The following is a 27,308-nucleotide window of genomic DNA, read 5'->3' as shown; positions in this document are numbered from 1 at the left end:
AAGACTATTATTCCAGTCAAAATGCCTAATATCGCGAGTCATTCGGAGCCTACTGCTGACTATATTCCGAAGGGGTTCAAGTTGTCTACCGATGAGGACGGCAATACCTTTGACATTCGGCCATCCTACATCAATTTGGTCGAACGGAATTTGTATCGGGGGGTCCCGGGCGAGGATCCTAGGAAACATATGGAGAGATTTGTTGATTACTGTTCATCCATCCTTACGTCCAAGGGAGTGACCCAAGACAAGATAAAGGAAGTTCTCTTTCCTTTCTCTCTGACCGATAATGCGAGGGAATGGTTGACGGATTTGGATAGAGATGCAGCAGGTATCACGGTTTGGACTACTTTAGCTCTAGCCTTCTATAAGAAGTACTTTCCTCCGCAGAGAACTAATGCATTGAGGGCCCAGATTACTAATTTCAAGCAGACGGGTTCTGAAAATCTGTTTGAAGCATGGTGCCGCTTTAAGAAAGCTGTGAGATCGGTACCTCATCATGGGTTCCAACAGTGGTTTTTGTGCAACCAATTTTATAATGGGTTGTATGATGATTATAGAGCCATTTTAGATGCTGCAGCCAATGGGAGATTCCAGCGCGAGGTTGATGATGATAAGGGCTGGAAGCTTATTGAGGAAATGGCTAATCACACTGCAGAATATGGGAATCCGCGAAGTGGTACACGGACGATAGCTAATGTCGAATGTGACGATATGGATGCTAAGTTCGAAAGGCTTAATGCTAGGTTTGACCAATTGGAGATGCAGTCTCCCGGGAGTCAACAAATGGTTCACATGCTAAAGAAAGACGATACGAATCTTTGTGAGAGATGCGGTGAGTCAGGCACGTTGCTATTGATCATTTTTTTGATAGGGAGCAAGTCTTTTCTTTCCAGTAGTACCGTCAAGGGTATAATTCGGGTTATGTCCATCCAAATCTGCGATGGTCGAGTCAAAATGTCCTTAATCCTACTCCTCCACCACAGAAACAAGCTTATATGCCACCGCATAAGCAAATTTATCAAAAGCCTCCGCAATTTCCAAATCCGCAGCAAGGAAGTTCTTCATCTGGAGGAATTTCAGAAGTCGGAGAGCTGAAATCCATGATTCAAGCTCTCGCTACACAAGTAAGTAGGTCGGACCAAGCAACCAACGCTACTATCAAATTTCTTGAGTCCCAAATAGCTCAAGTCGCCGCAAATCAATCCACGAGGCAACCCGGACAGCTGCCTTCTCAATCTGAAAAGAGGAAAGAAACGCTGAACATGATAACATTGAGAAGCGGATTGACTTATTCTGATTCTGATATTGCTGGTACTAATGTTTCTGGCACGAATTCCAATGCTACTGCTGCTGACAGTATGATAGCTCTTGATCGAGAAGTTTTTGTTCCTCGATCGAGAGGAAATGGAGAGATAGAGCTCGATCGAGAGGCTGTTACAGCTCGATCGAGCACTGCTGTTGGGAAAGTTGTTCGATCGAGAGACAAGGTTGGTGAAGTCTCTCGATCAAGTGAAAGTTGTGATCGATCGAGAGAATCTGATGATGAAAGTGGTCGATCAAGACCATTGAGCAAGCGTATGATTAACAATTCTTTGATTTGTGACACGCATAACGTAGCTCCTATTGAAGATTTTCCATATCCAGGGCGCTTGAAGAGGGTCAAGAAGACGGAGGCTGAGTTCGCGCGTTTCGGTGAACTTGTGCGAGGATTGAACGTAAGTGTTCCATTTATCGAGCTGCTAAAAAAGGTACCTTCATATTTAAAATTTATGCGAGAGGTATTAATGCGTAAAAGGACCATAGATGATGTTGAGACAGTAGCTCTGACGGAGGGTTATTCTGCATACCTCCAAAATAGGACCCCACCTAAGCTTGCTGACCCTGGTAGTTTTTCGATACCGTGTCACATTGGACTTCAACTAATTGATAATGCGTTGTGTGATTTAGGAGCAAGTGTTAGCGTGTTACCCTTGTCTTTGGCCAAACGGTTAGGATTTACTAAATTCCATTGCACCAACATGACGGTCCAGATGGCTGATCGGACCTTGTCACGACCTTTAGGAGTGCTGCAAGATATTCCTGTGCAAATTGGAAGATTTCTTATTCTTGTCGATTTTGTCGTGTTAGACATACCCGAAGACAATCACACCCCAATTATTTTGGGAAGACCGTTCTTGCACACTGCGCAAGCGGTTATAGATGTCGGGTTGCGCACTCTTACGTTTAATGTCGGTGGTGAGGAATTGGTTTTTGCTAAACCCGCTACTCATAGGGGTTCTATGCGTGTTTTGGAGTGTCATGCTATTCCTGCGGTTGGTGTTGTTACGCCACCCATGATTGAGTCGCCTTCCATTCCCGTTGTTGATGTTGAGCCCCCTCGTGTTGTTTCTCTACCTGCTACACTTACACCTCCGCCTCAGAATGAGAGTGATAAGGAGGACCGTGCTATTGTTGTTACTTGTGCAGGACCTGAATGGGGAGCTTTGGCGCTTGACCAAGGCGAAATGAGTTCCAAAGTTGGAATGGGAGAGGACGATGGTGGCAATATGACACGCATTCTTGCGGAAGAAATCAAGTTGGGACATTCGTCGGAAAGTGGTACTTATGTTTGGAGAAGAAAGTTGGAAGTTACCGCAGCTGAGGGTAACTCCGTTAGCCAGAGGCCTAGCAAAGGCCTGAAGGACTTAATTGAGCATTAGCCGGGTTTGCAAACCCGTGCAAATTGTAATAGACAATAGATTTTTGAATTTCATTTATTGTTTTTAAATTTCTTTATTTGCGTTAGACACTTAGACTATAGACAATTTTAGCATAGAAGACAATTATGGACTGTAGACAATTTGCTGGTAGTTTGGGATATTTTCTTGTCAATTTTTGCAGTACTGAAAAGCCGCACTCAAAAGATCATACATTAAAGTGCGTGCTAGCAGGAAAAGCTCTCGATCGAGGGGATTTGTGAAGAAAAAGAGCTCGATCGAGGGAGTAAGTTCTCGATCGAGCAAGAGAAAGATCAAGGGACAGCCACCTCTCGATCGAGAGGTATGAATTAACTCGATCGAGAGGATCTGAGAGCTAAAACTCTCGATCGAGAGACTTGTATCTCGATCGAGAAGATTAACGGGTATATAAAGGGAGTTCTTTTCTCGATCGTCTTCTTTATTTACTCGACCCCAATTTACTTCATTCCTGCATTTTCCAATTGATTAATTACCTTGCAAAATTAGTTTTTCTTGCCCAAAATCTTTCTACAATAATTTACCCATATAATTATCGTCCCAAATTAATCAAAAGCCCTCTCCCAAACTCCATCTTTTTCAATTAATTAGAGTTTTCGGGTTCTTAGGGTTTATCAATTCGAAATTTTCGAATTTGTGCTTTTTATTTCGATTAATTACACTTTTGCGGGTATTCTAGCATCAAGTAAGTTCAACCTTACTCTCCTCATTCAATTAATTGCAATCCCCATTCCTTTTTTGTGATTTAGGGTTCATGTGATTGTTTAAGATGAATTCTCCAATTGAAACTGTAATTTAATTATTTGTCTTGATGCTATTGTAGTTATGGATTCCAGTAAAGAAACCCCCGTCACTGAGACCGTACCTGAGACCGTTGCTAATACTGAGACGGCTGCTTCTTCCGTTGGTGTCGTTACTCCGGTGGTTACCACCACTGCAGCTATGGCTGCTGCTTCTACCCCAGTGACGGAGGGACCCACGGCTGCCACCGAGGTCACAAAGGCCAAAGCTGTGGGAGAGGTGAACCGTGCTGTTTCTGCCCCTACCAGGCCCTTTTCTATGCTGGATCGAGGAGTCACGCCTCGATTCCCGACACCTGGTATGCTGCCACCGCCTAGGCCGAGTCAGCAGGCTAGCCAGCTAGTCACTACTTCCAGCTCTTCTGGGGCTGCAGTTGCGAGAGAGGCCATTCTTACTCCTTTACCGGAGTTACCTACGGTACGTTTTGTTTCCACGGATCACCGGACTCGGTTATCCGCTTTACTTCGTTGTCCTCTCTCCTCCACCCGTTTCATTGCGCAGACTGACCTAGAGACCTTAGGAATTTATGAGGAGGTCTGTAGTTTGTTGAACGGGACGGGAATGTCGGGTCTGATTACCTTGCAGGAGGCTGCTATTCGTATCCCTACGTACGAGTTTTTTAGCTCCTACTCTTTTGACACCGACTCTTACGCCGCTAACCGCTCTAGTCCATGCATTCACTTTCGACTCCGCAATGAGTCGCACCATTGGACTTTGGCCAGGTTTGGGGAGGTTCTAGGTCTAGTTAGTGACGGTCCCACCGAGCCGCCTAGGGATATCCTCCAGTCGCTCTGGGCCGCACTTTCTCACACTCCTTACCCCACGCGGAGAGGAGCCCATGTACACTTGCCTGCTCCCCGTTACTTCTTGCGACTTATGGGAGAGACCTTCTTTGGGCGACCTGAGCCCAACAACGTGACCAACACTGAGCTAGCGATTCTCGCGGCGTACCTCAACATTGACTACGGTACCCCGTTTGTTCTAAACATTGCTTATTTGGTAGCTCAGCATTGGAACGGAATTGGGAAGAAGGTCAAGACCTCTGTTGTCTGTGGCGGGCTAGTGACTAAGATTGCCCGCCATCTTTACCCCACTGAGCCTTGACTTACCGCGCCTCATAAGCAGGCTTACCTTAACTTGGCTGCCATGGTTGACTTTGCCTGGTTCCCAAAGAAGAAGGGCACGAGGACGTGGAAGATTTGTGGTTCCACGTCTGTTACCTTACCGTGCCCTACCCTACCTCGACTTTTACCGCTCTCGACTGCTGAGGGAGCGAGCCTACCTCCGCCCACCTACCACCTTACATTCACCCTTGCGTCCTCCTCTTCCAAGAAGAGGAAGCGGGAGGCCGGAACGCCTTCTAGCTCTCAGGCTCAGACTCAGGCTGGATCGACGCCCGAGTCCACGCCCCCACCTACCCCTACTCCTTCCGGATCGGCCTTGCCGGCCAATTTGTTTGCCCTCCTGCTTTAGGGGCGCCCGAGGTCATGGACCAAGGGCGTCGTGATGCCTTGCTTCTGGATATGTGCAGGTACATCTTCGAGATCAGACGGGATCAGGCCCTTGCCTTATTCCCGATCTACGAGTTCCACAACCGAGCACGGCGACCGATTCCAGAGGGGTGGCCGCATCCCTCCTTCTACCGATACCCGGAGGGTGGGTACCCTCTACTCCCTGCTGACTCAGAGGACGAGGTGGAGGAGACACTGGTAGCACGAGAGTTGCGGTTGCGTGCTGAGCAGGCGGCACATCGAGCTGCCCGAGAGGAGGAGAGGGACCCCACATTCCGGCCAGATGCGGAGGAGGTAGCTGGAGACGACGATTAGAGGTTCCACTAGTTTGTTGCTGGTTTGGGGAAGCCGTCTTGTGCGTATCGTTTCCCCTTTTCTTTCCATCTTTGTCTTTAATTATTGTATTTTAGGAGCATGTATTAGGTTTGCGTACCCCATCTCCCATTTTGCTGCTGTTAGTTAGTTGTGAAGACAATGAGGACATTGTCTGTTTTGGTTTGGGGAGGGTATTTGCATATGTCTTTTGCATCTGCATTTGTTTTTGCATTTCGGTCACACGTTTAGTGCATTTCAGCTTGCATTTGTTTTTCAATTCAAAAAAAAAAGAGAAAAAAAATGAATAATTCGTAAACAATCAAAAATATCACGTTTACTTTTGCATATAGTTGAGTCGGATTGGAGTTTATTAATGATGACATTGCGCTACTAGTCGTTTATATGCCATTCCTTGCCTTTCATAACTGCTTTGTAAGAATAAGTGTGATTTCTCAAATTTTGTTGTGGAATTTACTACGGATTATTAGACTTGACTCGTAATTTTGGCAACCTACTCATATTTTCTAAGTTTTAGAGCCTATAACTGGTGACATTTATGACCGGTTATCTAGGATTGAGAGTAGCTACTCCCCACATTTCATTGTATCGCATGTATATGAGTTTTGATTTCTTTTTGCCTGCACGCTTGGGTTTGTGGTCGGTATTACGTGTTTTGAGAACTATTGCATATTCCCCTTTCTCATTTTATCCCATGAGCTCCACATTAGCCAAATCTGCCAGTTGCCCTGAAACTACAACCTATATTTAGCCTACCTTTGCTGAGCTAGTTAGTAGTTTTGTGGAATTTATTGTTATGTATCGAATTTTGGCTCGTATATCTTATTTTGGAGCGTGTATTAATGAGAAAAGAAAAAAGAAAAAAAAATCAGCCTATGAAAAGACGAAAAAAAAACCGTGTATTAATGAAAAAAAAAAATGGCTGAAAAATATTTTATACCTTTCGTGCTTATTTATACTTTACGAGGTACATTTATTATGGATTCTTGTGTTGTATATGCCAAATTATAAGGCATTGAGTTATTTATATGATTGGAAGAGTGGCATGTATTTTATTATGGTCTTGGTTAGGTTCTAGCTCGGCTATTTTACCTTCACATTTCCATATTTGTTTTGCCTCTTCTTACCAATTGAACCTCACATATCCATATTATGCAATTGTTCGGCACGTGATAGTCCTTGAACGGTGGTTTTGCGTGTGTACGGTGACTGAATCATTACTCGTGTTAGTTAGCGTTACATGTTGTGTTGGTCGCAGTCTAGGTGAGGGTCTGCAATTTCTTCTTTCTCCATACACATATATTCTTACCATTTGCTTTGCTGAGAGAAGAGTGCCCCGGAGAGTCCAAATTTATGAGTCTTGCAAGGTCGAACATCCAATGTAATTCCATGATATGCATAAATTTGTTCACTTGCTTTTAGCTCGGCAGTAGTTGATTTTGTGCATTAAAGCGGTTTGGCATTGACTAGTAGTTAGCTCTGAAAGTTACTCCTTTCCATTAGGTCCTTAGTTGCATTTAGTTTGCTTGAGGACAAGCAAAGGTTTGGTTTGGGGAAGTTTGATGCGTGCATATTATATAGACTTTTACGGTCTCTTTTGGCACGCATTTCTATGTATTTGAGAGATATTATGTCACTTTATACCCCGAATAGGCTACTTTGTGCTTTTATTGCTATTTTGCAGATTTGTAGTGGAAACCAACCTTTTGTGGCCTCGAGATAGCATTTCTCGAAGATGGACGGAAAAGAGGACGGAGTACTCATGCATGGGGAAGCGTGAAGACGAAAGTTAACCAAATTAAGCAAGTCAAAACTACTACGGAAGCTGAGAAGTGACTGAAGATCTCGATCGGCCACATTTGGTCATCGATCGAGAGCACGAGGGAACACAAGCCCTCGATCGAGTACATCTGTACTCGATCGAGCTGTCCTGTGCTCGATCGAGAGCCTTAACCTCTCGATCGAGAGGTTCTCTTTTACGTGGGCTATTAAAGCCCGTAGGTTAATAAAACTACTCGTGAGTTTTGGTTATAAAAACAAAAAGACGAGTTACTAGGTTAATATCTTTGACCTATCATTCATCTTTCCACATACATTTTTTTTATTGCGTTTACTGTTCACTGCTTGGAATTTTACGATCTAGGATTTGGTTGTTCTTTACGCCGGATTTGCTATTATAGTATAATTCTTTCCCTTAATCTCTTCTCTTGTTCTTGTTTTATATTTACTCTTATTAGTTCCATTATTAATTTCTGCCCTAATCTCGTTATTGCTTTTCACTATCATTATATCATGTTTTCCGTTAGCATTTCGTTATTAGTTGTGTTAGTTAATATAATTAGCATGCGTAGCTAATTTCTTTATATGCCGGGATGAGGGAAACCGTGTTAGAAGCATGTTAGGACGACTACTGAGGTAGTTATGCGGTAGGAGTCAGGCCTAAGCAATTTATTTGTAGATTGGTTAAATGAGTGCACGCAGGAGACCGTCTGTTTAGTTAACCCCGACCTGGATCGAAAGATTGGAAGGGTAGACTTGCTTAGTTCTGATAATTGATTCCTATGAGGGCGAAAGTCAAGTAGGATGACCTTAGGGCGACTTTAGACCGAAAGGTATAGTCGGGTTTGAGACCGAAAGGAGATAACCTAACCCTTCCTGCTAATAAACTTACCGACCTAGTTATTCTGATAGTGTGTAGAACGCGGCGTATCGAAATCCTGGCATATCTCTCTTTATCTGATAGTTTATTTACATTTTCTCCCTGTTTTCTCTTTTACCCTTATTTTCTCTTCCCTTTAAACTTTAGTAGTTAGAACATCAAATTCAAACCCCCAGTTTGTGACCGACAGATTAGACTACAGTTAATAGAAAGGCCTCCCTGTGGATTCGACCCGACTTCCCTAGCTATTTATAGTATAGGCTTGTTGGCATTTATTTTTGGTGTTGAGCGACACGCATCAATCATGTCTTTTGCTTGAGTGATCATCATACTTGTGAATGAAGTAGTCACAATGATGCTTTAGAAATATTCAATGTTATAGCTCAAGCAGCTATAACATTACTTCAATGATGCTTCACAAATCTTCAAAGTTATAGCCATGGATGCTATAACATTGCTTGCTATTATTGTAACCTTTATTAAATCTAACAAAGACTAACAAACGATTACGCGCAAAGAGTATATACATTATAAAACACACTTGTCATTATCAAAACAAATCATATAACTATATGGTCCAACAAATTCCCCTTTTTTGATGATGACAAGTCTCCTATGATTTGTGACTTAGTACAAGTTTCCGTTCAACATAATACTATAAATAATATAGTCAGTCGAACGCAAGAACACGCTACTTATATTCAAAACTATAGCATCTAAGGATCTTAAGAGATTAAAGGTTCTGACAAGGAGCAAGCTTAGGCAAATACTTAAGTCACGGTCATTTCTTCCCCCTATTGACATCATCGAAAAGACGAGAACAAGACATAAAATAACTAGAATAATATAACCGAGGAAACAAATAAACATGCAAACACATATTATAGAACGAGAAGCAAATCTACGATAAGCAATCATAATAGAATATGTCTAATACAAACCGAAAATGTGAAATCCTATAGGCCGAATAAACAAAATATGCCAATGGGCCGAATTAGACAAATAGCAAAATATAAGTCCAACAAAAACAAAAAGAAATGGTGCAAGGAGTTGGGTTAGGACGGGTTTAAGGAATGTCGTGTTTCACGACATTGGGGTTCGCATAATCGGGACGAGTCCTAAACTCAAGAGAATCAAGACGATCAAAGCAAGACCGCACATGATTTGCTTTTGCCGTGAAACACATCTCAAAATTAAGCACTTTCAAAGACAAAGCTTTTGTGGCCTCGAAAATGAGCCCTATCTCTGCATGCATAGCTTTCCCTTCTCGCCAAATAGCCCCTCCTTGACTAGCTAAGTTTGTCAATAAGTGAGATTGATGGACACACTCACGAGCCGCTCTATCCGCATCACGAGCCATAGTCTCGACACGTCCTTCTAACCCATGCAAGTAGGCTAGGACCTCGGCATTCCCCGTATCAGTAGAAACTGGCGCCACAACCCTCTCCTTTGCCATACCCGCTACCAACTCCGCAATCAACTTATTTTGAACATCCATTTTTTTCACAAATACTCGTTATAAACGAATCCAACTTTTGTTCCACGGCCACAACCACATCCGACGACTTTTCCACCACACTTCCCTTTGACAAAAAGATTAACTTGGGTCCAATCGCGGCTACTTTCATTAATTTAAGATGTATATCACACATCTCGTCTTTAACCATTACCCCGTAGTTAGTAGGACTAACAACACCCTTGTGTTCCAATAAACGAGAAATCCACATACCAAAAGGCAAATCCAAAGTAGTATAAAATTTGTCCTCGGTTACGGAAATACTTGTTTGTATAATACGATGAAAACAAGTCGGGGAAGACTAACCTTAACACCTTCAAGCCATTTAAAGACCAATATCATCTCATAACTCGACAACTTGTCACGGCCCCCTCGCCTTAGAACCACTGTGTTCCATAGAAAATTTAAAAAGAATTTCAGTTTGGGCGAAAACGTACCCGCCAACATATTACTAGACCCCGTAGCACCATCATCAAAAGAACGCTCAATTTGAAGCTTATCTTCCTCTGTCACATCTCCCCACTCTGCACTCGGGTTTATTTCCACCCCATCATCAGGGACGGAAAACAGAGTGCGAAAATCGTCAAGGGAGATTGTGACTTCGGACTCATTAAAAATTGCATGCAACACATTCTTCTTAACCGAAACCGAATCATAGAATTGAATTACCTCAATAGGATAAACTGGACCAGTCAAAGAGCAAACCGAATCACATTTACACTTGTAAAATGTTAAAATGACATAAATTCAAAATTTCCGTCACAAAAAATCAAATTTACATTCTTAAAATGTTACATTTACACTCGTAAAACATCAAATTTACACTTGTAATATGTTAAAATTATATAAATTCAAAATTTCCGTCACAAAAAATCAAATTTACACTCTTAAAATGTTACATTTACACTCGTAAAATATCACATTTACACTTGTAAAATGTTAAAATTATATAAATTCAAAATTTCCGTCACAAAAAAACAAATTTACACTCTTAAAATGTTACATTTACACTCGTAAAACATCACATTTACACTTGTAAAATGTTAAAATTATATAAATTCGAAATTTCCGTCACAAAAAATCAAATTTACACTCTTAAAATGTTACATTTACACTCGTAAAACATCACATTTACACTTGTAAAATGTTAAAATTATATAAATTCCAAATTTCCGTCACAAAAAATCAAATTCACACTCTTAAAATATTACATTTACACTCGTAAAACATCACATTTACGCTTGTAAAACTCATACAACATTACATTTACACTTCTGAAATCTGAAACTCAAAACTGATTAATTAGGGGCTAGAGAGAGAAAGAAAAATTAATTAGTGTATAGAAATTTGATTAGTGGTAATTTTTTTGGGTAATTTTCAATCTCAACCACCCATCTCAATCCAACCATCCACATTTTTTACCTTTTCTTTTTAATAACCCTTAATCAAATTCATCTCAACCATCCATTGAGTCCATCCAATGGCCTTAGAGGGACTTATGGACTCAATGACACATATTGGACTCATTAGAACTCATCTCTCTCTCTCTCTCTCTCTCTCTCTCTCTCTCTCTCTATATATATATATATATATATATATATATATATATATATATATATATATATATATATATATATATATATATATATATATAGGCAAGTTCAAATGAGTCCATCTAAAGAGTCTATCGATCCGAAATACTCAAGAGGGGGGGTGAATTGAGTGTTAAAACTTATCCCACTTTTTCGAATGTCCGTATGAGCGTGACTTAATAATTAATTACTAAAAGTTTATTGATTAAACTTTAACTAATTAACTAAACAAGGTTTAAAACGTAAAGAAACAAATAATAAAAAGACGAGTGACACACGTGATTTTTTAAGTGGTTCAGTTTCACAAGTCGAAACCTACTTCCACTATTCTCGATTAAAAATTTTAGTACCGTTCTACGGATTACAAAATTACTAACCCACTTGTACAACTAACTCTAGTTGTAACTCAAATGAGTATCGTTAAATACTCGGTTATATATAACTTACGTAAATAAGAAAGCACTCGATTGTTCTTCTAAGTGTTCACACGAATGAACGAGTAAGAAACAATATTTAAGTACTATTATACAATAACGTAATCTTACGGAATAATAAGCAAATTGAAGCACGACTTTTCGTAAAGATTTTCGAGTTGCAAAAACAAATAAAATACTTGATTAAGAATTTGACTCAATTTGTTTGCAAAGGAATTTTAATATCGCGAAAAGTTAAATTGAACTAATGGAGCATATGTGTATATTGATGTGACCATAATTAGCGCATATTTAGCCCCCGAATTAGCGTTGTTCCCATGCTTTTTATTGCATATTTGGGTCATTTCTTATCTTTAGTTCTTTGTTTTGCATATTCTTTGATATTTTGATCCCTAGGTAGGAAAGGAGTAAGAATCTTGCATTTTCATGGCAAAACGAGACTAAATTGATCGAATTCAATGACCAAGCATCAAGGAGAGACAAGATTAGAAGGCCTTTGTACATATTATAGTAGAAGAGCAATGTTGAGAAAGGATCCTTGAGTCCTCAAGGAAATCCCCAAGGAATTTATGAAGAAAAGGGAAGAAAAGAAGAAGATGTCTTGCTGAGTGACAATCCGTGCGGATTGTCCCCAATCCGGCCGTCCCCCAGCTGCACAATCCGTGCGGCTTTCCTCTAATCCGCTCGGATTCCACCTCCACAATCCGCCCGGATTCCCTCGAATCCGCTCGGACCCCATCGCCAGAATCCGCCCGTCCCGACCTTATTCCGCCCGGATTCCAGCACAGCGTGTTTCCTCTTCTCCAAGCTACAAAGAAAAAAGCCCTTCCTTCGAAAAATACCGGCACCTCCTTGCTCAATCTAAAAAGTGTAATTACTAGTTTAGCCCTTAGTTAACCCTAATGCATCCTCCCTAATTTCCACTATAAATACCCCATTAGTCTAATTAGAGGAGCATGTTCTTCTTATCAATAATTAGAGTAGTTAATATCAATCAAATCTCTCTTTAGTTTTGTAATCAACAATTAATCAAGTTCTAATACAAGTTTTATTTCCTTAATCTCTCTTTTGTTCATCTTTTATTTTGGGTAATTGAAGATTATTGGGGTTATTATTGGGAGATTGACAACCTCTCAATCAAGCATTCAAGTACTTCTTTTATCTTTGCTTTATTATTGGAATCATTAGTAGGTATAATTCTCTTAATCCCTTTTAATTATTGTTAATTACTTTCATTTATTCATCATGTTTCATATTGTTGGTATGATTGACAACCTTGCTAGCATGATCAACATGATAATGAGTGAGTAGTCTCTTAGCTAGGGTTAATGGGTGATTAGGGGAAACCAACATGGGGAATGATTCATGCTTAAATTAATATGCTTTCATGTTTTATTTGCTTGCTTGTTTTGATCTCAACTCATGCACATGTTATATTTGATGAAATGCTAAGCTTATGAATCCTTGCATTTACTATCATCTTCTATCTTTTCAATGAGACTTGTAAGACATAACCCAACTCGAGTCTCATTAGACCATGCATGTTGTTGAGTAGGGAAGATTAAGTCGACTTGTAGGTGTTGTACAATCTAATCGATTCGGCTCCGGGACCCAAACTTTCCTAGGATTGTAAGATATAACCCAACTCAATCCATCACAACAATAATTGCTTGCTTATAATTTGAGAACATGTTTGTATGATCAATTCCCATGATTCCCCTATGATCCCATGACACCCTAGTGCTTTTTAATCAATTGTTTACACCCCTTTAATTCATCTTGCTTGTTTATTTTCATTGCTATTTTAGTTTAGTGACTTTCTACATCAACCCAATTTGTGACACCCCTTAGACACCACTAGTTGCAATAGAAATCTCATTTCAATACCCGTCCCTTGGGATCCGACCTTTACTTGCCTCTTTACTAATTGTAGAGTTGTTTGTGAAGCTATTAATTGTGTTTTGATTCGGACGTGACCCAACGACCACACCTTTAATTGTGAACACGAAACGGACCGATCATATATATAGTAGAGGAGACAACTAGGGTTTATTCGAAACCCTAATAGTGCCGTGAGATATGATGATTTGTTTCATAAGAAACAAATCTTATCTTTCCTTAATTTAATCCACAAAATATTTCAATTAAGTAAATAGGATAAATCTAAATAATTGTTTAAGATAAAAATATCTTATGACAATCTATTCTAGATTTAACCTAGTTTATTACTTGTGCAAGGAGTATACTCGATATGAGAAACGGCTCATAAGCCGAACTCACTCGAAAACCCTGGTCGAAATAAGGAGTGTGGATTTAGGGTTTATGTTTGGATAATTTAGCAAGCCCTAGGTAGCATGACGACTCATAAGTCATTTTACTAACCAATAGGATACATGTAAATTATCCAACCTAATTGAACCCGTGTCTTGCCTCAATCATACATACACATATTTTAGAAAATATATAAAAAATTTGAGCTTTCGAAAATTGATTTTAAAACCTTAAAATCGTTCCTTCAAAATGCAACCTAAAGTTATAGAACAAATGACTATAACATTAAGCTTGGTAAGTAAAGTTATAGGTGAAATAGCTATAACTTTACCTTCCCAATATTACTTCCAAATATACCGTCATTAGATTATGTCCTATACTACTTAATCTTCCTGGAGATCTTCAGTAGTAGGATCATCACTTCATCTTGATCATAGGACCTTCATCTTGAGCTTCTTATAGACTTGATCATGTCTTTTGCTTGAGTGATCATCATACTTGTGAATGAAGTAGTCACAATGATGCTTTAGAAATATTCAATGTTATAGCTCAAGCAGCTATAACATTACTTCAATGATGCTTCACAAATCTTCAAAGTTATAGCCATGGATGCTATAACATTGCTTGCTATTATTGTAACCTTTATTAAATCTAACAAAGACTAACAAACGATTACGCGCAAAGAGTATATACATTATAAAACACACTTGTCATTATCAAAACAAATCATATAACTATATGGTCCAACAAATTCCCCTTTTTTGATGATGACAAGTCTCCTATGATTTGTGACTTAGTACAAGTTTCCCCTCAACATAATACTATAAATAATATAGTCAGTCGAACGCAAGAACACGCTACTTATATTCAAAATTATAGCATCTAAGGATCTTAAGAGATTAAAGGTTCTGACAAGGAGCAAGCTTAGGCAAATACTTAAGTCACGGTCATTTTTTCCCCCTATTGACATCATCGAAAAGACGAGAACAAGACATAAAATAACTAGAATAATATAACCGAGGAAACAAATAAACATGCAAACACATATTATAGAACGAGAAGCAAATCTACGATAAGCAATCATAATAGAATATGTCTAATACAAACCGAAAATGTGAAATCCTATAGGCCGAATAAACAAAATATGCCAATGGGCCGAATTAGACAAATAGCAAAATATAAGTCCAACAAAAACAAAAAGAAATGGTGCAAGGAGTTGGGTTAGGACGGGTTTAAGGAATGTCGTGTTTCACGACATTGGGGTTCACATAATTGGGACGAGTCCTAAACTCAAGAGAATCAAGACGATCAAAGCAAGACCGCACATGATTTGCTTGTGCCGTGAAACACATCTCAAAATTAAGCTCTTTCAAAGACAAAGCTTTTGTGGCCTCGAAAATGAGCCCTATCTCTGCATGCATAGCTTTCCCTTCTCGCCAAATAGCCCCTCCTTGACTAGCTAAGTTTTTCAATAAGTGAGATTGATGGACATACTCACGAGCCGCTCTATCCGCATCACGAGCCATAGTCTCGACACGTCCTTCTAACCCATGCAAGTAGGCTAGGACCTCGGCATTCCCCGTATCAGTAGAAACTGGGGCCACAACCCTCTCCTTTGCCATACCCGCTACCAACTCCGCAATCAACTTATTTTGAACATCCATTTTTTCACAAATACTTGATATAAACGAGTCCAACTTTTGTTCCACGGCCACCAACACATCCGACGACTTTTCCACCACACTTCCCTTTGACAAAAAGATTAACTTGGGTCCAATCGCGGCTACTTTCATTAATTTAAGATGTATATCACACATCTCATCTTTAACCATTACCCCGTAGTTAGTAGGACTAACAACACCCTTGTGTTCCAATAAACGAGAAATCCACATACCAAAAGGCAAATCCAAAGTAGTATAAAATTTGTCCTCGGTTACGGAAATACTTGTTTGTATAATACGATGTAAACAAGTCGGGGAAGACTAACCTTAACACCTTCAAGCCATTTAAAGACCAATATCATCTCATAACTCGACAACTTGTCACGGCCCCCTCGCCTTAGAACCACTGTGTTCCATAGAAAATTTAAAAAGAATTTCAATTTGGGCGAAAACGTACCCGCCAACATATTACTAGACCTCGTAGCACCATCATCAAAAGAACGCTTAATTTGAAGCTTCTCTTCCTCTGTCACATCTCCCCACTCTGCACTCGGGTTTATTTCCACCCCATCATCAGGGACGGAAAACAGAGTGCGAAAATCGTCAAGGGAGATTGTGACTTCGGACTCATTAAAAATTGCATGCAACACATTCTTCTTAACCGAAACCGAATCATAGAATTGAATTACCTCAATAGGATAAACTGGACCGGTCAAAGAGAAAATCTTGGTCCATTCTTGGAAGTCAAGAAATCGGTGAAAACTTGCAAAGCTTATATCTTTGTATACCACTTTTCGGGATAAGACCATCCTCCATGGATACCATATCGCAAAACACGATTCACCCGAGTCCTTTACTCCGTGGTAACAAGAACATTATCAAGACCCATCATCGTAGCATTCGGCATATGTTATCGAAACATGGTTCTTTGATGACCATCACGGCTAACCACAGTTTTCGTCTCTTCCACCGAATCCTCAACACCAATAGCCTTCTTTTTACAATTGTTAAGCTTACGACACTTTCCCTCAATATTAGTTGTAACCTGGTTATGATCGGGATTGGTGGGTTTGAGGTTTGGTTGAGGTAAAGTGGTGGTTGCGGTCTGATTGGGTTTATTGCATGGTGGTTTGGATGACCCGGTCTTAGTAGAAGACCGAGTTGAGGGTGAGTTGAGTCGAGTTGTGGGTGGAGACATGATGATGATAGATGGTGAGGTTGAGTGTGGGAGAGTTTTAAGAAAGTGAAGATTTTTGAGAGTTGTGATGGTGATGGAGACGTGAGGAGGGTGGAGTATTTAAGGAGTGGTAAAAGAGGTTGAATTATGGTAGGAGTAGGATAGTGAATATAGGCGGTTAAAAGATTAGGTAAGATTCTCTCCTTTTTTTTTTGTTTATAGATAAGGAAAGATTTGATTAGGGTAAATCTTTTTATGAGATATAGCAAAAATATGGTGATAGATATTTGGTAAGTCACATGGGTAAATATTAGTAAAGATTATGAAGGTATTTTAGGTAGGATTTTTCGGCTAAGAAATATAATAAGGAAATATTGTGATGAAAAATTTGGTTTGTAAAGATACACATAATATATGACTAGCAGACGGAATATTCTCGTAACATAATATAATATTTAACAAGAGTATACTTGCAGCGGAAAATACGGACACAATCATACAATCTCGTCTATTTCTAGTCAGTCATAAAGATCATAAATATTTATGACAAGTTTAGTTGCCACCAATTAAACCAATTTTCAACCGTAAAATCTCAAAACGTTCTCTAGCCAAAGCCTTTGTCAAAATATCTGCCAATTGTTTTTCTGTGCTACAAAATTCAAGTTTAATATTCCCCTTATCGACATGGTCACGTAGAAAATGGTGTCGAATATCAATATGCTTAGTACAAGAGTGTTGTGCTGGGTTTTTGGAAATAATTATAGCACTCGTATTATCACATAAAATAGGAATACATCCTATATTTATACCATAATCACATAATTGTAGCTTAAGCCATAAAAGTTGAGAACATACCAAAGCGGCAGCAATATATTCGGCTTCATCAGTAGATAAGGTAACTGAATTTTGCTTCTTTGACCCCTACGTTATAATACAAGGTCCAACAAACGTTGCGATGCCTGAAGTACTTTTTCTATCAAGTGAGCAACCTGCTTAATCTACATTTGAATACCCTACGAGATCGAAGTTACACCGACCCAAGAGGATACCACAGATATAATTTCGACGTACCAATTAAATACCTCAAGATTCTCTTAACTGCTATCATATGCGATTCTTTAGGGCACGATTGAAATCGAGCACACACGCATACACTAAACATAATATATGGACAGCTAACAGTTAAATAAAGGAGTGAACCAATCATACATCGGTAAGTTGTTTCATCAACATACTTACCATCTTTTTCTAATGTCAATGTCTTATCTGAGACCATGGGAGTGAACATAGAATGAGAATTTTCCATTACGAATTTTCAAATTAGTTCCTTGATGTATTTTTGCTGGTGTATCATGATGCCTTCACTAGTTTGTTGGATTTGAAGTCCAAGGAAGAATTTGAGTTCTCCCATCATGCTCATTTCAAATTCTGAAGTCATCAAATCTGAAAAATACTTGCACAATTTGTCATTAGTTGAACCAAAAATGATATCATCAACATAGATTTGCACAACTAATAAATCAGAATCTTCGGTTTTTAGAAACAAGGTATTGTCAACAGATCCTCTCTTAAAGTTGCTTTCAAGTAAAAATTTCGATAATCTGTCGTACCAAGCCCTAGGAGCTTGTTTCAAACCATATAATGCTTTATCTAATTTATAAACGTGGTTTTGAAACTTGCTATCCAGGAATCCAGGGGGTTGCTCTACAAAGACTTCTTCATTCAAATAACTGTTAAGCAATGCAGTCTTAACATCCATTTGATATAGTTTCATTCCTTTGTGAGCTGCAAAGGCTATTAATAATCTGATAGCCTCAAGATGAGCAACGGGAGCGAAGGTTTCGTCATAATCGATCCCTTCTTGTTGATTGTACCCTTGTACCACCAATCTAGCTTTGTTCCGAACTATAACTCCCGTATCGTCCGGCTTGTTTTTAAAAACTCATCTTGTTCCGATGACAGATCTATCTCTTGGTCTAGGAACCAAGTGCCAAACTTTATTCCTTTCAAATTGTTGCAATTCTTCTTGCATGGCAACGATCCAATCTAATTCAGCAAGGGCTTCTTTGATATTTGTAGGTTCAATGTTGGAGAGGAAGGAATAGAAAGAACAAAAGTTATTCAACCCTCTACGAGTCTGAACACCTCTCCGTAAATTCCCAAGAATGTTTTCCATGGGATGAGAGTCTTTATATCTCCATTTCTTGGAGACTAAAGACGCATCAATGTCATTTGAACTGGAGTCACCTTCTTCAAATGGTTGGGAACCAAGAAGTGTTCCCCCTGAATTTAATCCTGGGGTTATAGTAGATCCAGGTATAACACTGGATTCTATATCTTTGTTTGGATTTGAAGTTATAGCTTCATCAGGTATAACTTCAGTTTCCAAGTTCTTGTCTTGAGAGGAAGTTATAGTATCATCAACTTTAACCTCAGCTCTCTTTCCCTTTTCATTTGTAGGGTCTCCAAGTTCATCATTTATGCCTTTAATTTCTTTATCTTCCTCATCTAGCTCTGGGAGATCACGTTTAGATAGACGAAAATCAGGTTCGTTCATATCTTCTTCCTCATCATGTTCAACCTTATCAGACGTATTATTCTCATAAAAAATAACATGAACACTTTCCTCGATGTATAAAGTTCTTTTATTAAAAACCTTGTATGCTTTACTATTATTTGTAACACCCCCATTTATTTAAGGGCCTGAACTAGGACTCCTCAGATAAATGATGGTGTTACCATCTCGGAACCCGAGGCAGTAGATAACAAAGGAAGGAAACACAGTACTTTATTATAATGTTTATAGTGACATTACAACTGAAATTAAAACAAAGTCTCCAAATACGACCAAAAGATAAGTCTGATAAAACTACTAAAAGGACTAAGGTGGGCTAGGCACTAAGTCAGTCATCCAAGCTCTCTTCCCGGCCAGCTCCCATCGGTCTCGAATACCACAATCTGCTCCCCAATAATTGGATCATCACAAAGGCGTACACGAATACACGGGTCGACCACGAAGGCGAGTAGGTAATACAATAACAAAGAACATAAAACACATACTCCTCCATCACCAACACCGTCATCACAACTCACAACCCGGACAACCCAGCCATACCGATCCCCAGGTAGACTATAAATATCGACCGTAGCCGATCCGCATTTCGCAGTTGAGGACACCAGGGCAAGTCTGCGAGAACCCTGGGCCTTATCACAATGTCATCATCACCACCTCCACCAACTCCAATGTAATAATATAATAAAACAGTTCAATAATAGTACTTAACGAAATGAAATCAGGCAATCATATTACAACATGTAAATCACCGATTTAGTCAATCCAGTCACATAGTGTTATATCAAGTCCAGTGTATTCCCCTACCTCAAATAGCGGTGATAAGCTAACTGCAGATCAGAAGTATTCCACCCGAAACTCGCCACTTAAACATATATATATAACATAATTAATTCTCTTACTAATCCCGTTCCCATAATCAAAAGTTACTATAAGTAGAAACTTTCCCAATTTAGAAATTACTAAAAATATAAGTTACTCAAAATAGAAAGTTTCCTAAAATGGGAAGTTTCCCAAAGTAGCAATTACCAAAAATAACAAGTTACTAAAAATAGTAACTTTCCCGAAATAAAATCCCGACTCAAAGCTTAAATACATTATTCCGTCACCGCTACTTAAAATTAACTTAATAATCAAAACTAATAATGTAAATATTAGAAGTATACACATTCCCGACTCATTAAAATAAAACCCGTAACAAAACTAATTCAAAAACAACGCACAACTTGACACACGCACACCCCCCTTTTCAACCCGTCACAAACCGCCCCTCAACCACCAATCCTCACCGCCGACCACCGGGCTCGACACCAGTCTGGCCTGGTCACCTCCCACCACCACCAACGTGGTCGACCCACGCCGGCCGAGCCACCACCACCAAAACCCCCGCTGCGTTCTCGCGCCACAAATGCCATCAACGACCCCTTTCCCAACTCGCCTACCACCACGACACTCCCCTGCCACCTTACCAACCACCACCATTGGCACCACCGTCGCACGGCGACTCTGACACACGTGGCACCACCGATTCGACCTTCCCCGAGTCCACGGTGGTGCCACCCCTTTTCCCTATGTCTGAAACGCAACCAAAAACCCCCAACCAACCCCGACACCTAAACACCACCACTGCAACCACCACCAAAGAACGACCACCACTATAACCACCACCACCCGACTCGACTCCACACCAACAACACATCCCATAACCCCACGACCACCACAACGCCCCTAAAAGACGCATAACTCAATACAAAACAAAGTGTAAATGAAAACAGGGAACCTTACCTGTGATGGCCGTCGACACGAGCTTTTCCGACCAGTACAACCACCCTCGACCCCTAGCAACGACTCCCCTGGACTCTTGGCAGACCCTACTCCCTCCACACTCACCGGCGTGCTCTCTTTGGCCGTGTAGAAGGCTTGATCGTGCAAGGAAAAAGGGGTTGATGTTTGTGATGTCAAAATGACGGTAGGGAGGGGAATAGGGTTTTAAAGGTGTATTAGGGTTTGATTTTAGGGTTTGGTGAGGTAAAATGGTAGGTGGGTAAATGGGTAATAAGTGGGTAAATGGGCTATGACCCCTCGACCCAAAAATGCCACTCAATTATAAACCCGACTCATCTCGCGATATAAATTAAACAATTATTTTTACGCTTTTACCATTACCTTTACGCTACCATTAAATAATAAAACTCGCCCAATCGATAATAAAATACGGGGTATTACAGTCTTCCCCCCTTAAAAAGAACTTCGTCCCGAAGTTCGCTCCCATACCAAACATGTCATACGAAAATATAAAAGACATCTCGTATAACTAACACGGTCAAACACACACTAGACTACATAAACACGAAATGTTACATTCTACCCTCCTAAAAAGAAAGTTACGTCCCGTAACTTACCTCAAGTGAACAGATGTGGATAACTCTCTCTCATCGCGGCCTCGGTTTCCCAGGTAGCCTCCTCTGCTTTATGATTAGTCCACAACACTTTCACTAAAACCGTCTCTCCGTGCCTGGTCTTTCTAACCTTCCTGTCCAAGATCTCCTTAGGCGTCTCGATGTAAGTCAACTGCTCGTCCACCTCGACCACATCATGGCTCAAAATATGCGAAGGGTCACTCAAGTATCTCCGCAACTGAGAAACATGGAAGACATTATGTACCCTGGCTAAAGCTGGTGGTAGAGCTAGCCGATATGCCACTTCTCCAACTCTATCCAGGATCTCATATGGCCCAATAAACTTCTGGCTCAACTTTCCCCGCTTCCCGAATCTCATCACTCCCTTCATCGGAGACACTCTAAGAAGTACTTTCTCCCCCACCTGGAAAGAAATGTCGCTTCTCCTAGCGTCAGCATAGCTCTTCTTCACGGGTCTGGGCAGCCCTCATCTTCTCGCCGAATGATCGCACTGTTCAACCATCTCTTGAATCATCTCTGGTCCCAAAACTACCGCATCGCTCGATCATCCCAACACACAGGACTCCTACACTTCCCGCCATACAGCCTCAAATGGAGCCATCCCAATACTAGCGTGGTAACTGTTGTTGTATGAAAACTCAATCAACCCCAGTCTATCCTCCCAAGACCCGCCGAACTCCAAAACACAAGCCCTCAACATGTCCTCGAGTGTCTGAATAGTCCTTTCTGTCTGACCATCTGTAGCTGGATGAAAAGCGGTGCTCATCTTTAACTGAGTACCCATTAGTGATCAGTAACTCTGCCCGTAATTTGGATAGAAACCTGGAGTCTCTATCGGAAATGATGTCCTTGGGTACACCATGCAGCTTCACCACATACTGAACATAAGCCTTGGCCAACTCAGCTTTACTCCAAGTATCCTTCATGGGGATAAAGTGAGCCGACTTGGTTAGCCTATCCACGATCACCCAAATCATATTGTTACCTTTCTGAGTTCGAGGCAACCCAACAATGAAATCCATGGAAATGCTTTCCCACTTCCACTCTGGCACATCTAGTGGTTGAACCTTCCCTTGCGGTCTCTTATGTTCACCCTTCACTCTCTGGCATGTCAAGCATCGAGCTACGAACTCAGCAACTTCCCTCTTCATATTCGGCCACCAAAAGGTCTTCTTGAGGTCCTTGTATAACTTATCTCCCCCAGGATGAACCGAGTATGGCGTGGCATGTGCCTCAGTAAGAATCTTCCTCTTCAGCTCATCATTATCCGGAACACACCACCGTCCCCCAAACCTCAGACTACCATCAGCATGGATAACAAACCTGAATCAACCCCGACTTCTGCCTTTCTCTTGTCTTCGCGCCACTTCGAATTCTAGCATCGGTTTTACGTAGCTCTCGATCTCCTCATATAACTCCGGCTCAACGGTCAAGTCCCCAAGAGTCTCTCCTTGCCGGATCACGTGGATCCCCATACCCCGCAGCTCATTATGCATCCTCACTCTAGATCTAGCACTGCTCAAAGCATGGATGGATTTCCTGCTTAAGGCATCGGCTACGACATTCGCTTTCCCCTCATGATAAAGTATCTCCATGTCATAGTCGCCAATCAATTCGATCCATCTCCTCTGTCTCATGTTCAATTCCTTCTGTGTGTAAATGTACTTTAAGCTCTTGTGATCGGAAAACACTTTGAAGGTAGCCCCATAAAGATAGTGTCGCCATAGTTTGAGCGCAAACACCACGACCCCCACTCTAGATCATGAGTAGGGTAATTCTCCTCATAGGTCTTCAACTGTCGAGAAGCGTAAGCGATTACCTTCCCGTTTTGCATCAATACGCACCCCAGACCCTTCTTGGAAGCATCAGTATACACCTCGAAATTATCATTCCCATCTGGTAGTGCAAGGATAGGAGCAGAGTGAGTCGTTCTTTGAGGGTTAGAAACGCCTCCTCACAACTCTCATCCCAAACAAACCTGTTCTCCTTCCGCATTAAGGACGTCAATGGCTTGGCGATCTTTGAGAAGTCCTTGACAAACCTTCGGTAATAACCTGCTAGCCCCAAGAAGCTTCGGATCTCACCCACATTCTTAGGACTCTGCCATCTCGTCACTGCCTCAATCTTGCTAGGATCAACCGACACCCCTTCCTTGGAAATCACATGGCCCAGAAAAGCAACTTTCTTCAACCAGAACTCGCACTTGCTCAGCTTGGCATATAACTGGTTCTCCTCCAAGGTTTTCAAGACTAACCTCAAATGTTCCTCATGTTCCTCCTCATTCTTGGAGTATACCAGGATATCATCGATGAACACAACCACGAACTTGTCCAGGTAAGGACTGAACACTCGATTCATCAAGTCCATAAACACTGCTGGCGCATTAGTCAACCCGAATGGCATGACCACGAACTCATAGTGCCCATATCTTGTTCTGAAAGCGGTCTTAGGTATATCCTCGTTCTTAATTCTCAACTGGTGATAACCTGACCTCAAATCGATCTTAGAGAAAACTCCGGCTCCACTCAATTGATCGAACAAATCATCGATCCTTGGCAAAGAATAACGGTTCTTGATGGTCACATTGTTCAACTCACGGTAATCCACGCAAAGTCTCAAGCTTCCATCTTTCTTCTTGACAAACAACACTGGTGCTCCCCAAGGTGAAACACTAGGCCGTATGTAACCTTTCTCTGCTAGCTCATCCAACTGCTTCTTCAATTCCTCCATCTCTTTCGGCCCCATACGGTAAGGTGGTTTAGAAATCGGCCCTGTTCCTGGCTTCAGATCAATGGAAAAGTCAACTTCTCTTTTCGGTGGTAACCCTGGAATGTCCTCCGGAAATGCATTCTCGAACTCCCTCACCACTGGAATCTCAGACACCTTAGGGGTCTCCGACTCACTATCCCACATCTGGCACAAGATTAACTGATCCCCTTTCCTCAGACTCGACTTTAGGGTGTTAACAGATATGAATTTGACTCTTGGCTTGACCACATACCCCTTATAAGACACTCTAGTTCCCTTAGGTCCCCTCAAAGAGATTTTCTTCTGATAGCAGTCGATAAAAGCCTTGTACTTCCCTAACCAGTCCATCCCCAGAATCACCTCAAAACCCCCCAAGGGAAACTCTATAAGGTCACAGTGAAACACAACCTCTCCGATCCGATTTGGTACCCCGGTGTAGACTCTATCACAAGTCACCGACTCCCCAAAGGTACCACTACCGAATCAACAATTCTATCATATGACTTAAGGTTTAAGACTCGCATGTTCCGCAGATATAAAGGAATGTGTAGCTCCTAATCAAACAACACAAAGGTGGGTTTAGAGTTAACGGAAATGTACCAGTCACCACATGAGAGTCATTCTTAGCTGCCTCCTTGCCCATGGCGAAGAGCTTGCCACTGGACTTAGCCCCACTCTGACTTGAAGAAGCTGCTCCAGATTGTTTGTTCCCTTCATTTGCAGTCTTCTGAAAGTTGGTGCTCCCACTCTGTTGGCTCTGCTGATTACGGTTCTGGTAGTTGTTGTAGCTTCCTTGGTAGCTGTTACTAGCTCCAGACCTCGCACCTCCCCCATAGCCAGACATAGGTGTGCGATAACTGTTATACCCAGACCCCACCGAACGAGAGCCACTGAACCCAGACATAGGTGCCCTGTATCCACCAGACTGATTCGCCCCAGATGATCGGCATTCAAACCTCTTGTGTCCTGTCTTTCCACAGCCAAAACAAGTAAGCCCCGCAGAACTACCTCCCCCGCCGGTGCCCCTGAAGCCGCCTCCACTCTGAGCTCTCATACCCCCTGGGGCACTGTTAGTGGAGTACCCACCATATCTGCCCGAACTCTGCTTCTTTGCCCCAGTATTATCGCTTGTGGTCTCCAGCTTCCTTTTCTCAGCCTTGCCTTTCTTATCAGCCTTGATCTGTTCCGAGAGTCTTTCAGCAGCACCAGCCCTCAAGTAAATGTCCCAATCAGTAGTGGGTGGAGCCGCTGTGAGCCTCTTCTTGATGTCCATAGTGAGCCCCCGCTCAAACCTCATAGCCAAAGATAGCTTCATTCTCGCCCAAAGTCATCGGTGTATGAGGATAATCACGAAATTTCCGATGATAAGTCTCCACTGTCATATCTTCTGTCATCTTGAAGGTGTCGAACTCCTCCCGTAGTTTGGCTTTTTGGAACTCGGGCATAAACTCATTCTTCAAAAGCTCTTGGAATTCCAACCAAGATACATGTCCCGTCTCAAGATCCCTAGCAACCTCTCGTATCTCCACCTTGTTCCTGGTCCACCAGTCACCGGCTGTGGCCCTAAGATAGTGGGCAGCTTGATCCACCTGCAGCTCTTCCGGACATGCTAACAGTTCAAACAGATTGGTGAATTCTCTACACCATTCCCCCAGCAACTGTGGTTCCCCCTCTCCAGTGAATATTGTGGGGTTATGCCTTGCCACAATGGTACTCATCTTTCCCGGATCTAATCGTTTGGCCTTTAGGGCCTCATTCTCAGCTCGGAGCCTATCCAACTCCGCTTGAATGTCATTAGCAGCGGTATCCCTTCTCGGAGGCATGTCAATAAAAAGAATTAGGTGAGTTAGTGATGTTCCCTGCAACACTAGAATTACTTAGTCAATCCTAGTCATCCCCTACCCTACATATCTAGCTAACATGGTTCTGGGATCACATAACCGCATATCACTAGACATAACATCCATCTTAAAATCTTAAGCATCATATATATATGTAAATATCTTACTTCATTATTATGCCAATTCTTGCCTCCGAATCACAATTAAACACATGTATACTTATACTAATAGTATATTACCTTGCCTAATTCTCACATCATGGAATAGTTTTTCATGTTCAATATCACACAACTTTTCTACTCTACCCTTTTCTCTCGTATGATCTCAAGGTACCCGGGTCAAACTGAGAGGGCCAATGGTTCGGTGTGAGGGGGCCCCTTACTCATCCCTTACCTTTAGTGTGCTCCTAACAGTTCTATCCCGGGGTTCATTTTATTTGACTCTTCCTAAATTCATTGGATTCATTGGTTTAGGCCTGAGGATCGTTCTCTCTGATACCACTTTGTAACACCCCCATTTATTTAAGGGCCTGAACTAGGACTCCTCAGATAAATGATGGTGTTACCATCTCGGAACCCGAGGCAGTAGATAACAAAGGAAGGAAACACAGTACTTTATTATAATGTTTATAGTGACATTACAACTGAAATTAAAACAAAGTCTCCAAATACGACCAAAAGATAAGTCTGATAAAACTACTAAAAGGACTAAGGTGGGCTAGGCACTAAGTCAGTCATCCAAGCTCTCTTCCCGGCCAGCTCCCATCAGTCTCTCGAATACTGTCAATCTGCTCCCCAATAATTGGATCATCACAGCGTACACGAATACACGGGGTCACCACGAAGGCCGAGTAGGTAATACAATAACAGTAACATAAAACACATACTCCTCCATCACCAACACCGTCATCACAACTCACAACCCGGACAACCCAGCCATACCGATCCCCGGTAGACTATAAATATCGACCGTAGCCGATCTGCCAGCTCGCAGCTGAGGACACCAGGGCAAGTCCTGCAGAACCCGCCTGGGCC

General features: G+C 41.4%; 1 protein-coding gene across 1 annotated transcript; it reads left to right on the top strand.

Annotated features, from left to right (window-relative positions):
* The first annotated feature begins 21 nt into the window (after window positions 1-21).
* LOC141617388 (uncharacterized) lies at window positions 22-2,702 on the top strand. Its single transcript, XM_074434583.1, has 3 exons — window positions 22-489; window positions 900-1,359; window positions 1,621-2,702. Exons 1-3 carry the CDS (start codon window positions 22-24, stop codon window positions 2,700-2,702), a joined length of 2,010 nt encoding a protein of 669 aa, XP_074290684.1.
* Window positions 2,703-27,308: the final 24,606 nt, after the last annotated feature.

This window comes from Silene latifolia, chromosome X (assembly GCF_048544455.1).
Source record: "Silene latifolia isolate original U9 population chromosome X, ASM4854445v1, whole genome shotgun sequence".
Classification (NCBI taxonomy): Eukaryota; Viridiplantae; Streptophyta; class Magnoliopsida; order Caryophyllales; family Caryophyllaceae; genus Silene; species Silene latifolia.
This window is presented reverse-complemented; position numbering and strand designations above follow the sequence as displayed.

Bases quoted from the DNA above. Each gene is read 5' to 3' on its own strand.
- LOC141617388 (XM_074434583.1), top strand. From the start codon at position 22: ATGCCTAATATCGCGAGTCATTCGGAGCCTACTGCTGACTATATTCCG. The intron at 490-899 runs GTACCTCATCAT...TCTTTCCAGTAG, and splicing joins TTAAGAAAGCTGTGAGATCG to TACCGTCAAGGGTATAATTC. The intron at 1,360-1,620 runs GTATGATAGCTC...CGCATAACGTAG, and splicing joins CAATGCTACTGCTGCTGACA to CTCCTATTGAAGATTTTCCA.